The sequence below is a fragment of the Daphnia magna genome, linkage group LG7 (assembly GCF_020631705.1).
Source record: "Daphnia magna isolate NIES linkage group LG7, ASM2063170v1.1, whole genome shotgun sequence".
NCBI classification, from domain to species: domain Eukaryota; kingdom Metazoa; phylum Arthropoda; class Branchiopoda; order Diplostraca; family Daphniidae; genus Daphnia; species Daphnia magna.
Window position 1 is genome coordinate 10,996,001 of NC_059188.1, and position 15,912 is coordinate 11,011,912.

Consider the following 15,912-nt stretch of genomic DNA (forward strand, 5'->3'; position numbering starts at 1 on the left):
ATCATAGTTTTCGTGCACATCCTCCTTCTCTTTACCTTACCCTACCTCCCCCTTTTTCTTTTTTCGATTTTTTCCTACCAAACATCACGGAACGAAATTATGCAAAAATCCCTTTCACCCTTCCCTTTATTTTTGTTCGTTTCTCCGAATTTTCTTTGTTTTCGTTTTTTGGCTTTTTTTGTATTGAAATTAATCCACTTTCTTATTGTTTTGTGTTATTCATTTGTTTTGTTTTGTCGACTTTGCTTTTTGTTTTCCTCGATTTCTTATTCGTTTTTTTTTTTTTGTTCTTCTCCCCCTCTTCTTCCTTTTTTTTTCTTTTTCGTTACGTTTTCATTTGAATTTTGTGTGTGTGTGTGTGGGGGGAGGGGGGGGTTTCGCGAGCTCGTCTCTTATCGCTTACTGACCATCAGCTAAGGGCAGCGTGATTGATTCGATCCAGACCGACCTTTAACCTTGGCATTGTGCTTTGAGAGGGAATTCTACAGCTCAAGAAAGAAAATAAAATTGATTTTGGTCCCCCCCCCTCTCTCTTGGACCAGCCACTATATAGACAATCAGCAAAAGTGCGGACCGTCTTCTCTTTCTTTCGCCTTGTTCCAAAAGACTCCCAAACTATTAGAGCAATCAATAACACGCACTTCCCAAGGAGAAACAACATGAAGTTTTAGGGTTCCCACATCAGCAAGGTAAGCAGAAGAAAACGAGGGGGGAGGGGACTGCAAATATTTTTCAAAACGATGTTATCCTTCTTCTCTCTTGTTTTCCTAGTAATTCCACTTTCTTACCTGTCTGCGTGTTCATAAGAGCTAACACGGGGATGGAGTAGCTGCTAATGGAGAGAGAGAGAGAGAGTGCTGATCGACGCACTGTGATTCGTCCTTTTTTTTGTTCCTCTACTTTGGTTGTGTGTTTTTTTTTTTTTTTGCTTTTTCGTCCATATTATACGAATAATAATTAAACACGCATCTCATTTTTCTTTGCATATAGAATCAAGACGGTGGGCTGATTTCCAGAGCGGCGGGGACGGTACAAACTTCAAAGTCTACGACGCTGTGGTCCGCATCGACATCAGTCACAGGAGCCTTTGAAAAGAAAGAGAGAGTCTTCCTTTCCAATATATCTATACAGTACCATCTCTTTTCCAGAAAACAGTTTAAAACAAAAGAAAAATAATAATAAATGGTAAAAAGACACTGAAAACAAGAGGAATAAAATGCCAAACGGATTTCCCGGCTCTGCTCATTTCGCCCCGTTCTCTTTATGTAAACTCAATTCTAAATGGGATTTTAAAAAACAAACAAAAATGCCTTGAATTTTTAGGCGAATAATTTAATATAATTCTATTTTATTGGGAAAGGAATGAACTCTTAACGCCATAAAAATCCAGCAGGTTCGTTTTTTTGTTTAAGGAGTCATGGCCCTTCACCGTTACCACGTACGGGCAATGTTCTTTTTGGTGTTGCATTTTGTTTTTTTTTTCCTTTTCTCGTTTAACGTATGCAACTACTGCAGCTGGTATAATGAGGCATAATCAACTGACTCTCCCGAACGTTGAACTCGTGACCTGATTGTTCCGAATGTCGAGCATATGAGTTCCAAGAAATCTTTTTTGGAAACCTGAACCAATCCATCTGGTTCTTTTTCAGCGTGAATATGTATCTCTCTCTCTGTGTGTGTGTGTGTTCATTTATGTAGGTCCAACGCACCTTATCCTGCTGCTGGGCACTGGATGTAATTATAGCCATTATATAATTTTAGCTGTTGGGCTGACTCACGTGCCATGACATTCACAAAAATTGGATGATACATCTTTTGAATTGAGGTTAAACGATGATTACCAATCGAACCTTGACGAATCGTATTTCTCTGACCTACCAAATCGGAATCGGGTCAAGTTCTTATTGATTTTGTTCACTGCCATCCACCGGGGCCATCCGTTCGACCTGATTCCCATCGATTCAAAACGAACAAATTCAGCGCAATGTGTGAAATTGATCATTTGCCAAAAACGGCAATCTTCTCACTATATTTACAAGGCCATCTCTAAACAAAACACGCACAGGAAAAAAAATTAAAAAAATAAATAAATAAGTCATAATTTATTCAGCATTTCGCAGGTGTGCCGGCAACGATCAGACGGAAATATTAACACCCCTCCCCATATAGTGTGTAACCTCCACTTTTGTTTTGTCTGGCTTCTAAAAAAAAATGCGCTGTGTCTCTCTAGGATTCTTTTTTAAATTAACAATTTCAAAAGAAAAAAAAAAGGGTAGAGACGGATATGGGAAGATAAGAAATGGCGGGATTCTTTTTTTTTTTTGTTTTTGAATCGCATAGAATACGAAAAAAGAAAATAAAAAAACTGCAGACAAGGTCGCAATCGTAGAGGACACGCGTGTTTGAAGAAGTAAAACTATTTTAGGTTGGACACCATCAGATGCAACTTATCGTGTAGAGTTTAAAACAAGCCAAAGGCCTTGGTAACACACAGAAAAAAAAAAAAAAACAAATCCAAACTATCCACTTCGTGTCCAATCGGATAGCCAATGTATGGTCTAGCCAATCAGCCAGTCACGAACTCACGATGAAAAACTGGCCGTGTTGCTATACGATTCGTTACCATCGGCTAATGTTGTGCGCATATCTGAAGAAGAAAAACAAAAAATGAATGCATCTTACATTCGCATATCGTTTGTGGAACTATATTTATGTGCTGCACGAAGACCATGTCTCACGGTCTCCATTAATCTATTTCACGTTTTCGCTCTCTATGTTATGAATATCTTGCGTCTGTTGGCTATAAAAAGAAACAAATAAATAATTATCATTACCAAGAAACGGATGACAGTTCGTCGCGACAGACATGTGCGTAAGATCATCCAACACACCGGCAAGGCTCATGGCAACCTTATATTTCCAACCTTTCCTTTTTTTTAAATAATAGTTCTTTATTTTATAATTTTTTTTCTCCAAAATTGGCCATCACGTACTACGAACACTAGTCAAACAGCACATTTTTTCCACACGAGTCGTAAGAATTTTTTTTTTTTCAGCGCAACCGTTGCCGTTCACGTGTGCCGGTCACGCGAGACACGTGAGAACACGTGAGAATGAGCAAAACGTTACACGCGTTTCATTGCCTTTTGAGATTTTGGAAGCAGTGCGCCATCGGTCAACGTGAAAGAGCCAACCAACTGAAGAACGTCACATCACATTTTTTGAAATCCGGGTGAAAGGCAAAGACGAGACTAACGTCACGTATGCAACAAAACAATAAAACTTTGTATTCCGCATGGGAAATGTGTCAATTCTTCTGCTTTCACGCTTCTGCCGGAGACGGGAGGCGCTGCGGATCGAAACGGCCAATCGACGGACAGACGTTGCCCTGTTCAATTTGGGGATATTTGAAGAAGGGCAACGTACATCTCGCTAGTGGGATCAGGGACGTGCGTAATCAATCTTCTTTTATTGGGCGAGTCGTTTGAATATTTTGCGTAGTTCAATCGCTGGTTCAAATGATAACACCCCGAATAAATTAAAAAGCCAAGGTGAACAACCCGTTCGTTTAGATTGCACGAACGTTCTCCGGCGCTTATACAAAAACCCACCCTGATTTGACAAGTTTGATACTGTTCGCCTGAAAAATGAAATAAAAAAAACAAAACAAAAAGACTCGCCAGTTTCTTCCCACTTTTTCTTTTGCCTTCACCAAAGTCACGTGCAAAAAGCTGGACACGAGCCGAAACGGCCATTGCTGGGAACTGCTAAAACTTTGCGCACATTTTCACTCACGTGGCCAAGTTTTCAAACTACGTTGACCCACCCGAACGTGGAAGAAAAACACGTGCTGATTTCCCTTTTACAGCAAAAATAGAAATTGTCACATTCGAAATGCGCAACCAGGTCGCTGATCCTGACGTTTCAGCACTGTCTAATACGTAAAATACTGGTTATTGCTGTATATATATATTTGCATGTTTTGTTACATAGTTTCAGGTCGTTTATTGGTCTCGTTTCACGACACGTGATCATTGACTCAGCTGTTCACCTAATGGACATAGTCAATTGAATCGAACGATTTTTATACGTCGCTCACAGCAGTAAGTTGACAATAATGTTGTTTCAAAAGCCATCACTATCCAGGAGGGCTGGTGCATTCAACACAAAATGAATGGATGAATAAAATTGCGTTTATAAATTTCGTTTACTCCGCAACGATTACGTGCAGGCGGAAAGCGAGTGGTGACACGTGAGCTTTACAACACGTGCTGTTTCGTGTCGTTTTCTCGTGTTTAGTCTTTTTTTTTTTCTTTTCTTGAATAGATCTTGTTTTCTACACAATGACCTCCGTCAGCTAACCAGACAACTATACATAATCAGGCGAATGATCTGACGTCCGTTGCTCTTTTATATGCTAATTCTCATTTGCATTTCTCTCATCCGCCATCAACTTAGGAAATCTAAAAATTCACTGGATGTGGTACATCATGCAATTTGGTCGTTTTTCTTATACCTGGAAAGGACAAAAATGGGCAGACCTTCATACGATCGCGAATGAAGGAGAAAAAAAAGTACTCGTTAGATATCTATAATGGCAAAACATAAACGCGAAGAGTGTTGAACTGTCGTTTTTGGCTGAACCCCAACTAGTTTTACCAGTGTGCGACTCACGCGTTTCAAACTCACGCGGGAGCGACACGTGACACGTGACCAGTGGTTCGGCCACGGTTCGATTTCTTCCTCATTCACCTTCAACCCTCAGAAAAAGAACATCAAACTTTGGAGCTACCCAGTTGATTAAGTCTAATAAACTTTTCAAATTCATTTAGATTTAAAAACGCTTTTGTTTGTTTTGTTTTGTCTCTAAATAATAGAAACAAGTTGCGACGAAAATGCAGAAACAAAACAGAAATTAGGGTTCATTGATTCCCACTTGTCGATCACGTGTCCCGACCTGGGAACCTTTCTCTCCTTGTCCTTCCCTGTTTTCAAACATTTGCATAGAGAGAGAAAAAGAGAGAGAGAGAGAGATGGATGCTTGCTGGACGACATTCACGTGTACTGGCCAATAACATCAGAGAGAGATCTAATGGGTTCAACAGGTTAAGTTGGTAAAGAGGCCGGTCAAATCAGAAACAGCCTGATGTCTGTCTTTCTGCATATACTTATGGTTCTCCATGCGCTCCATATACGTCGAATATTGAATGGTTGTTATAATAATTATTATAACAATGAACGATCGACATGATTTCCATTTTTCTTGAGTGCAAATTCATTGGTAAGGTGGACGTTGTATATAGTCCCACGAGTACAATTTCACTCTACAAATCAAACGAGACGTTCTAGTCCACGTTATGGAATGTCATGGTAATCGGAAGCAATTGCGTCGATGGCAAAAGCTGAAACAATTAAATATCAAACTGGCTTAGGCTGGAATTTTCTATGGAACAAAAGAAAAAGGAAACGGAAATTCTTCCATTTCCTCCGTGTCGTTGTTCATTGCATCGTTAGAACGTTGTGGAATATTACACGTCTAATTTGTTACTGAGAACTGGCAAGGGCACTAGTAAAGTCAAAATTAATTAGTCGTGCACTCTTTTGTTTATTGCATAAGATCTTTAAATAGATTTAGTCATCGTTATGCAATTGTGACTAGTTGAATCTAGCGTTGTAATTCTCAATGTCAAGGACGACGGTACAATTATTCTAGAATAAAATCACAATAGTCACGTACAGGCCTGTGAATTCTCGATCTTTTTTTTCATCCGCTATACGGTAAATGAGCAGCTATAGTCTAAGGCCTATTTTTTCAAAGACCTCGCCTTATATTATCTTCATTTGAATCTTCATCCATCGATTATGCGGGCACCATGTCTTTTTGCTTTCAGTTCGTTCTTATATTTAAATAGGTGGCAAAGAACGGGATAGCCTAAACAACAATCTAATTCATAACGTTCAATGATTGGGGGTAATTATTCTGTTATGAAATAAGAACGAAATAATTTCTGATGGAATCGGTATGCAACTTTCTGTATCAAATACGCAGTACATGACCTCTCGCATCCTGTCTCTTTGGTCTTAAGCCAAACTTTGGTTGACAAACAAGTCTTTCATTAGATCGGGTCAGTTCGCAATGCGAGTTGTTGTATACGCGGCACCAAAGAAGAAACTAAAAGTGAGTCCATTTCAAAAGAATTGGTTTGCAGAATTTCTTTACTGGAACACACACAATTTGTCTGAATCAAACCAAACAAGGGCAGTGCAACGTATCGTTGAACTCAGGGGGGGAAAGGCGTCGCACGGCTTTTAACTGAACTGAAATCAAATCCAAATGTTTTAGAATAGTTCGCATAGAAAGCGAGGCAACCAAACGAGAGATGATTATCTCAGCATCCGAGGAATATCCCACCCCAATTTAATCAGAAATCATAACGAGATCTCAATTGTTTTTGGGTTTTTTTTTGTATTCTCGACATCGTAAAGTGGGAGGATATTCATTTTCCACGTCACAAAAGGGTCGATTTTTGTCAAATTCACTGCAAATCTCTTCCCTAAGATGACCATTCCTCATTACATTGACCGTAAATGGTTTGCGGATCACGCGGTGTTTTTCAGGTCCACATATCGTTAATGGTTTTCAAAACTCCCTTTTTCTAGCGAAAACTCTTCTCTATACACTTCATTATATAAGCTATACGTATGTAGAGAATAAGACCTTTCTAGGCTTTCAAAGGTGGTCCTTTAACTGCATTCGTGGGTCCCTCACAGTAAGAGTTTTTCAGGTACGCACGTACGCCACATTTAAAAAAAAAGACCCGACATGAATTTTGACAACTGCAAAACTCCAATGAAAGAACAGTATACATGTCCCATATAGAATTCTTATAGAAATCAAAATGAATAGATTCTTGCTTTACAGCAGGTAAGATGCACAAGGGACATTGCGGCAACCTTCCGAAGTGCGACAGACTGTCTGAACTTACACAACGCCGACGTCGGAGGTCTTCCAAAATCAGGGAACCTTGTACGAATGTTAAACTATAGCCACACTTCGTTGTAAACAGTAGTCCTTAGCGAATTTAAACGAAAAGAGAAAAAAAAAAGACTTCTCACTAGGAGAAGGTATAATTATATAAAACCTGTCACTGATGGTCTTGTTTCCCAGCAGACGGTGGAGGGAGGGAGGTAGTCTTTCGCCACGAATTGTTTTGTCTGGCTCGTACAGTAATCAGACCTCGGCTTTCTTGAAATTGTTTATTTGGAAAGAGGTATTTGAGAAAACCAAAGAAAAAAACAAAACGTGGGGGACATCAGGTAGACACAGCAAGAATGTCACGTCAATGACCAATTTCATTTGTCTTGCATAGCGCAGTGTATATACTCAGTCCAAATTGGACTGGCACATATCAATGACGAATGTATACAGATACACGTATATTTTTAACGATAATCTCACGTGAGAAGAGAGCCATGACATTGTGAAACATGATGTACCATCACCAGACACTGACTAGACGAAACAGTGCAATCTCATATCGGCCACTGACCGGAACAATAGACACTTAACAATTAGCAATTCATTCCAACCTGAAATATCAGTAGCTAGAGTTTATGGTCAAAGGCCAACAATCTCAGGAGCTATCAGCATCCAATGATTTATATGTATATCAAGACGCACCCTATATAGACGATCATGTTGTATGTAGTATAAGGCAAAATCATTGAATATGATCTTGCATGTATGTTTGTCGATGCGATTTACATCTGTAGTGAAATGTAAGAGCAAAGGGAACGTCGTTGGCAATGACCGGTAAACTTCTAAATTCGGTTTTGAAATATCAGTAGGTATTTACTACTTTTCTCTTTGTATTATAGAGTGATGAGGAGGATGAGCTTTTTTTTCGAATAGCCAGACAGCCCTCCGATATCATTATTTCAATTCCGTGTATATAATTAGTAAGTGTAGATAGACGATCAGTTTGTCTCGGTCATGCCCTCCGTCGAAACAAACTAGTATAGTATAAGACTGATTGTGAAATCAAAGAACATGGCGCGCTCAAGAGTTCAAGTGCCAACAAAGAGTCACTGACCAATTGATTGAATTAAAAGCAGAAGATTTGAATCTGGGAACAGTTTTAATTGACAGACTTTGATGCTTGGCAGGTTGGTTATTACTTCGATCAAATAACCCCCACAATCGTGTATACTACATAAACCATCCCCGCCATTAAAAATATCGAATAAAAGACGGGTGGTATTATGAAGCATTAAATCCTTAATCAGCTCGACTTTTGATTGGCTTTCTCAATGTCAATTTCGCATCGTTTTTTTTAAATAGATGGTATATATTAGCTATACTGTTGTATCCGAATCCACGTATCTATATGATTGACGACAAGGTTATAACCTTCTAGCGACCAACCTGGGCATTTACACACCCTTCCATGGCTGACATTTCTTAGAAGGTGAATAGGTACACGATATCCCTCGAGGTTGCATCATCTCCTAATAGCATCGAATCGTAATCGATACGGTGCGCAGCATTGAATTGATGCTGGAAAAATCGTGAAATCAAAAGGTCTGCAATAATGGCCTCCTTTGGGTACCACTGCATGTCTGATGATGGATCGAGATTACTTGGACAAAGTAAACAAAAACAAAAGGGCAACCGAACAAAAGGACCATTATAAACTAACAACCACGGAACAGCCATTGCGACTCATCCGATTAGAGAGAAACAGTGTAGCGTATAGCTTTCGTAATGAATTTGGCTATTTTTAAATTTATAATTAACCCGCTCAAAACAAACAAACAAACAAAACACAAAGGTAAAAGAGAGAAATTATGTTGATTTTCCCTCTCTGTGTTTTTAGATTTGAATAAAAACCTGTTGATATATATTATTGGGGCGGAGGGGAAAACTATTGCCGCACTTGTTGCCCTGGCGGACTGGCTTGTCACTTCAAAAACGGGCACGAGATTTACATAACAACAGAAGTCGTAAGGAAAAAGGCGGCCATGTATTTAAATAAATAAATAAATAAAAAAAGGGCAAATAAATTTCCGTAAAAACTGGTCGATGATGTGAAAAACCGAAACAAAAATAATAGCGCATTTGGAAGGGGGTGACTCGTTTCTGGGTGGGGCTTTCGCTTGCATTGGGCGAGGAACTGGCGGACGCCCGAACCGTGGAAAAAGAAAACCTTTGATACAAATTATTAAAAAAGAAAGAAAGAAACAAAGACCAAAGAGACTCTTTGTTAACGGAGACTGTTCAAAGTCGGAATGAGTGTCATGTTATAAAACGCGCACACCGAGAGAAGGAAGCGCTGAAAACATCGACTGCTGTGTGTGTAGGATTGCGCCCAATGGATTGCATTTCTCCGATGTTATGCGAAAAGAAAAGAAATGTTTGCTTTAACTTTTGAACGAATCGTTTAATCGGGCCATTTTCAACAAAAAAAATATATCATTTCGGAGAAAAGATAATGAAATATACAAAAAATGTGTTTATTTTTATTTTCAGACATGGATGAAAAAAAGGGCATATTTCACCGGGAATTTGTTGTTTGCTGTTATTCATTTCTCATTTTTGCTCTATAGATCGTGGACTTTCACACTGCGTGTCTTTTCGTCGCAACCCGTTCAAATCAAATTCCCGGCTTTTCTTTTTTTTTTTCTTTTCATTTTCTCCTTTGAAGGAAAACATTTAAAGTCAACACAATTGTACACATCTTATAATAATATGTATATACTGTATAAACACACACATACACACACACACACATACACAAAACAATTGATGGGGGGATAGACGAGATTGTGACATAAACGGTGGGATTATAAAAAAAACGATGCAAAAACAAAAATGCTATTAGACAAGGCTTTTTCTTTTGAATGCAACAGCATCAGCAAAAAGATCTATTATAGCGGATATATCATATTAGGAGGAGGAGGACGGAATAAGCAATTCTACAGTTTGTTTTTTTTTGTTTTTTCTTTCGTCTTTTTTCTTTAAAATAAAAAAGTTTTACTGTTAAAACGTATTTCCTGCTGGATGGTTTGGGCACGAAAAGAACATGTGTTGGTCCTTCTCTTTGAAAAGGGGATCAACACCTCTCGTTTTCCTTCGAACAGGCGATGGCATTAACTGTTAACAACTGTTTAAAAGATGAAGAGTCGTAAAAATCAATAGTTAACAATAATTTCTAAGCTTAAAAAATAACGTTTTTTTTTGAACGAATGCAATTTCAAGATAAAAAATTGGGGGAGGGGGGAGTAACAGAAGTGGACACGTTAAAACAAAAATCACGCGCGCACAAAATTCACACATACAATCGGCATGCAAATGTACAAGCAAAAATAACCCGAGGGAAAAATCGTAAAAAAAAAAGAAAAGAATTTCAACCTTCCCCAGAAGAATAAAAAAAATAATAATTAAACCAACCAATCAACCAATCAAACAAACAAAGAAATTCCCCTCTTTTTTTTTTTTTTATAATAATAATTAAATTATTATAAATGATCTGCGACAAATAACTTAAATAATGAATGATGATGATGATTTTTTTTTTCAACCCTTCCCTCCCTCCATCCCCAACAGCTCTTTGAATTAATTTAATTAATAATATTTTTTTTTATTTATTTAAATTTTTTTTTGTTTTCCCCATCGTTGAGATCGCTGACGATGCTGGGTGGGGTCGATGCAGGAATGGAGAGATTTCTTTGGGGGAGGGGGAGATGACAGGGCGAATGAATTTTTTTTTTTTTTAAATTTTTTTTTTTAAACAAAATAAAATACTTTTTTTTTTTTCGAATTCTTAAGCAAATAAAATAAAAAAAGGAAGGGCAGGTTCCATCCGCCTTTTTTCTTTTTTTCTTTTTGCGTTTTTGTTTTTCTTCGTTCAAATATATTTGGTTTGGGTTACGCTGATGTGTGGTCTCGTCGAGATGTTCTTTTGCCTGAGGGTCGACGTTTCGTGTCATTTAGAAAAAAAAAAAAAATGTCCTCATTCTTGATTTTCAGTAAGGCGTCGGTGCGGATGGCCGGGGTGTTAGAACGACGCGGAATGCATCCGGAGGGACGGCCACGCAAGCTTTCGGTAGGTGGATGGCATCTTCAGAGGCGGAGACATCGAAATTCTGCAACAGGGTTGCCAACGTGACGAAGCTGACGTGCTGGACCAGCCGGTAGCCCATGCAGGCCCGTTTGCCCGTGCTGAACGGAATGAAATACTCCGGTTTGACGATCTTGCCTTGGATAAGAAATCGAGCCGGATCGAAGGTCAGCGATTGATCGCCCCAATAGTCTGGACTGATGTTCAGCTCGTAATTGTTCAAGAACACCATCGTTCCCTCCTGGACATCGTAACCTTTACATTGAAAAGGATCAAAATCAAATGTTAAAACTTGTTTTGTTTTGTTTGTTTGTTGTGCATCGATCATTTTTCAATTCAATTCAATCCAAAAGAAGAAAACAAACATTTACCGGCCACTGATGTGTCCTGCATGGCGACGTGGGGGACGATCGGTGACGACGACAAGCGCAGGGTTTCGAGAATAGTCGCTTCGGTGTAGGGCATGTTTGGCCGGTCTTCCAGGACGACTGGACGGCCATTATCGCCGGTGACTCTGCGTATCTCCTCCTGGATGTTGGCCATGACGTGGGGGCTGGAACAGAGCTCACCGACGGCCCTCATCAACAGATTGCCAATGGCCGAGTGGCCGCCAAGGAAGTCTTCCAGCTCGTACAGGACGTGATTCCAGTCCAATTGCTGCGCATTGTTGTTGTGCTGTTGTGCGTCTTCGTTGGCGGCCTGTTCGTTGTTCTTCTCGCCGTCCAGCTGGTTGAGCAAGACGTCGGTGAAATCGCGAGGATTGTTCACATCCATGGTCGACCGGTGCTCGTCGATGATCGTCTTGACGATGAACTGGCGGATGTCCGTGCCCCACGACTTCAGTTGCTGCATGTGGCGGCGATAGACGGGCATGAGCCACGGCAGGAAATCGACAGCATAGCCCTGGTTGATGTCCCAGAAGATCTGGTCGAAAAGGCGGACCACTTTGCCGAATTCCTTGTCGTCGTAGTCGAATCGCGAGCTGCACATGTAGTGCGTGAATACGTTGGCGCACATCGTCATCATCGTCGTCTTCAAATCGATTCCTCGGCTGCCGGTGGCGGCCGTTTTCAGCGACAGTTCGTTCACCATCAAGCCGCTCTCGGACGTCAAGACTCGGCTCAGCGTGTCGAACTGCATCGAGTCCGCACGCGGGTGGCACCAATGACGGGCAATGGAACGGCGATCCCTCTGCAAGTAGGACCAATCGCACAGCGCCAGAGCTACAAGAAAATGAAACAAATTGCAAGAATTGAAAGGTAAGTGAATTTGTTTTAAATGAAATCAGGTTTTTTTAATTTGAATACAAAAAAAACAAACAAAAATGAGAGAAACAAAGCCGCAAGGGCTGATTTTTTTTTTTCGGAGCCAATGAGAAACGAAGAACGAGACATTGAAACGAGTCGTTTATCTTTTTATTTATTTTTTTTTGAATTGGCATTGAAATAAAATTCCCATCGTCTTTCGAAAAAAAAAAATGTTCGTTTTCTGCCATCAAACGAAACGAAAAATCGAAAAAAACAAAAACTGGTCATTTCAATGTCTTTGGTTTCAGATGGGAAAATTCAAATTTGCATCATGAATTAGACGGTGTGTGTGTGTGTGTGTGTGTGTCTGGGTGCCCCTCCCTATCGCATTACGATGGCCGCCACCAGTTTCCTTATAGTTCTTTTTCCTTTTAAGCAAAACATTTCTACTCCCTTTCTCCGTATGTATGTGTGTGTGTGTGTGTGTGTAGTATAAAACGTGTACAGGTGTGTGTGTGCATAGGTAAGCTCTCTCTCTCCGTCTCTATAGTACGTGTGTGTGTGTGGTATGTTGGAAAGCAGCTATATATTACATCTAGAGTGAAAATCAAGGTCAGGGTCGGCCCTGGGAAACAGACCGACTGGAACCTTGAAAGAAACGAAAAGAATCTCTTTTTTAATTCTAAAAAATTTTCAATTCACTTTTTTTTTTTTTTTTTTTTCATTATTAAAAAAAATGTTGCCATGGAAACGATCTCCCAAAAGAATCAGCAAATACCCAAAGGATCTGATACATTTTTTTTTCCAATTTTCTTAAATGTCATCAAAAGGGAAATGAACTTTAATTGAAATTCGCATGGTCATTCTTACTGTTATGTAACATTTTTTTTTTTGCTGAATCACATTTCTAATGACATTTTCCTTTAATGCATTATCCGAATTATACAAAAATGCTGTAATTACGATCAATTATTTTTAAAAAAGCGCATCTGTGATATGAAAAATAATAAAAAAAAAGGGCTGAAAAAATAAACGGTAGGTGAACGTATGCATGGAAGGAGAATTTGGCGCACCTGTGCACATTAAACACCCGCGCACATCGTCTAAGTCTAATTATTTACGTCGTTCATTCGACATGTTGGCGCGCACATGCATACGTCTGCTGTTTACGGCACTTTGCGCCACACGTCATTCGGCCTGGCCAAACGTTTGGCATATAGCATCGCATTTAAATTACAAGTGAAGGTTAAAAACAAATGTGGCTGATGTATCCCCCCTTTACTCCCCCACTTTTACTTGAGAATCGATGACTTGCAACATATTGACGCAAATTTATTTATTTATTTATTTTTTTTTTTTGAGGGGCGTTTGGGGGGTATAAAGAAAAGAAGAAGAAAAGAAGAAAAGGTTGAATCTAATTCCCTGCTCCCATCTGTACGACCTCTACGAAACAAATCGAAGGCGTCACTAAAGAAAAACGATGCACGTCCCAAATGGTTTTGTCTATTACCTGCCACCAATTGCAAACTCTTTTCCCCCCCTTTCCCCCACATGAAAGAGAAAAAAAAAAGTAATAAAAAAAAATTACCCTTTCCACTGTTTTCCGTTTCTAAAAATAGCAACTTGATATTCTCTACGGCCAGCACTTGATTTAGATGCCATTTTCTTAGCTGTGCGTCTACAGGCACTTGACGGTTGGCGCACAGCAAATGCAAGAACGACATGGAAACGTGAAAAGCTATTGCGTATAGACTTACAGTTGTCGCGATCGCCGCCGAACAGGATGTCGTAGCGGATGAAATTCGGACGTCCGCCAAAGTGGGGGCCTTTGGTGATGAGCACCTCTTTGATGAGCTTGAAACTGTTGACAACGACGCACGGCGTCGATCCCAACGTGATGCTGAAAATGTCGCCGTACGTTTTGCTGAGTTGCGAAAACGCCTCGAAAGGCACTTCGTACTTGCCCAGCAAGTGAAGCGAGCCGATGATTGGCCAGCCGACTGGACCGGGCGGTGGACTCCAGGCTTTCAATTGCTGCTCGGCTGTGCCACTTTGGCTGGTGGGCGAAGACGATGGAGCGACAGGTGCCGTCTTGGCCGACTTGGCGACGTGAGAGCGAATCAAACGCTCGGCTTTGTCTTTGATGCGCAAGAAGACGGAATCCGTCTGTCCGTGACTGCTGCTTTTGCGTCCGTTCAGCCAGACGAGCGTCAACGTCAGAGCGGCCAATGTGGCCAGCAGGACGGTCGTGGCCGACACGAAGACGGCGCCTATTTGGCCGACGCTAAACCCGACAATCACCGACGAGCTCTCGACAGTTAACAACTCCATTTCGTTTTGTTTTGTTTTGGTTTTGGTTTTTTCGGCTCGAAAGGGGAAAAAAAAAAAGAAAAACAAAACAAACAAACAAAAAGGGATTCGAAAACAAAACAAATTCAGCTCTTCCAGTGATTATTGTTCAACAGTCGCAAAGGGTCGTCGTCTCTTTCTTTCGTGTTAACTTTAAGGTTTGGACTTTAAAGAAATTCTGCGGACGACAGAGTTTTCCTTGCGTGTTTCTCTTATTTTGGGTAGCCGGCAGAGAGAGAGAGAGAGAGAGAGAAACAGAGAGACTTGGAGAATTTGAAAAAAAAAAAAATGGTAAAGGGGAAAAAAAAGGTGGAGGTGGTGGTTGGGAACTGGTGTACGGTTCGCCGACGACTGTGGACCCGGTTCTAGCGGCTGCCGCGATTTATAAAGGAGCGGAGCGCGCGCGGGGCGGGCAACTTACGGACTCGGAAAGAAAAAAAAAAAAGAAAAAATTTATTAAGGAAGGGGGAGGGAACGAGGATGGGAGGAGGCTCCAATAGGGTCTTACTGCATTCATGCTACATGGACTATGTGATCCAAAACTACTATAGTCGAATACCAAGTTGAGTTGTTGTTTTTTTTACGTAATCGTAGGCGATTGCATTCAACGTCAAAGGCAATTCATTTCGAACAGTTCTATAATCAAGTGAAAATGATAAGGTTAGATAGAAATGAATTTTAGAAGAATTTTAGAATTGTTTTAGAAGCCAACAACACTACATTTGAAAGGAAATTGAATTTCCATTATTATTTATGTTTCCCATTTTGACATGGCAAAAGAAAAAGTCAAGCCGCTCTCTCTCTGGTCACATCTTGAACTCCGCCCATTTTTACATTTTGTTTCTTTTCTCTTGTTTCTTCTTTTTTTTTTTTTCTTCGGTCGGTTGGCAGGGCCGTATAGTGTATGTAGCAAAACAAGAACAAAAGTCATGTGACGCAACCGAAGGTGACCACCATTACTGGGATCTCTTTGGACCTGTTTCATCTCACCTGTTTTGTTTTTATTCTGACTCTTTCTGAATCTTCTTATTGTCCTGCATTTTGTTTTTTTTTCTTTTCTTTAACGATAGGATAGTCATGTCTACACTTTAGGCTTTTAATGAATTCATTTTTGTTTGTTTTTTTAAAATCGAAAATGGACCATTTAAATTGCTCCTGGCTCACCACGGAACCCCCCCTTGTTTTGCCATTCTCCT

At 40.1% G+C, this 15,912-nt stretch overlaps 1 protein-coding gene and 1 long non-coding RNA gene across 2 annotated transcripts; one reads left to right on the plus strand and one right to left on the minus strand.

Annotated features, from left to right (window-relative positions):
- The first annotated feature begins 300 nt into the window (after window positions 1-300).
- Window positions 301-1,228, plus strand: LOC116926885. Its single transcript, XR_004396380.2, has 3 exons — window positions 301-689; window positions 772-907; window positions 991-1,228. It is a non-coding gene; the product is annotated as an uncharacterized LOC116926885 (long non-coding RNA).
- Window positions 1,229-9,497: 8,269 nt separating this feature from the next.
- Window positions 9,498-15,080, minus strand: LOC116928152 (cytochrome P450 307a1). Its single transcript, XM_032935256.2, has 3 exons — window positions 14,125-15,080; window positions 11,492-12,343; window positions 9,498-11,375 (listed from the first exon to the last, which is right to left on the minus strand). Exons 1-3 carry the CDS (start codon window positions 14,696-14,698, stop codon window positions 11,026-11,028), a joined length of 1,776 nt encoding a protein of 591 aa, XP_032791147.1. The 5' UTR covers window positions 14,699-15,080; the 3' UTR covers window positions 9,498-11,025.
- Between the last annotated feature and the right edge of the window lie 832 nt (window positions 15,081-15,912).

Coding starts and splice junctions, on each gene's coding strand:
- LOC116928152 (XM_032935256.2), bottom strand. CDS start 14,698: ATGGAGTTGTTAACTGTCGAGAGCTCGTCGGTGATTGTCGGGTTTAGC. Junction 12,344..14,124: donor CGGCGGCGATCGCGACAACT/GTAAGTCTATAC, acceptor ATTTTCTTGTAG/CTCTGGCGCTGTGCGATTGG. Junction 11,376..11,491: donor GCAGGACACATCAGTGGCCG/GTAAATGTTTGT, acceptor TTCAATGTAAAG/GTTACGATGTCCAGGAGGGA.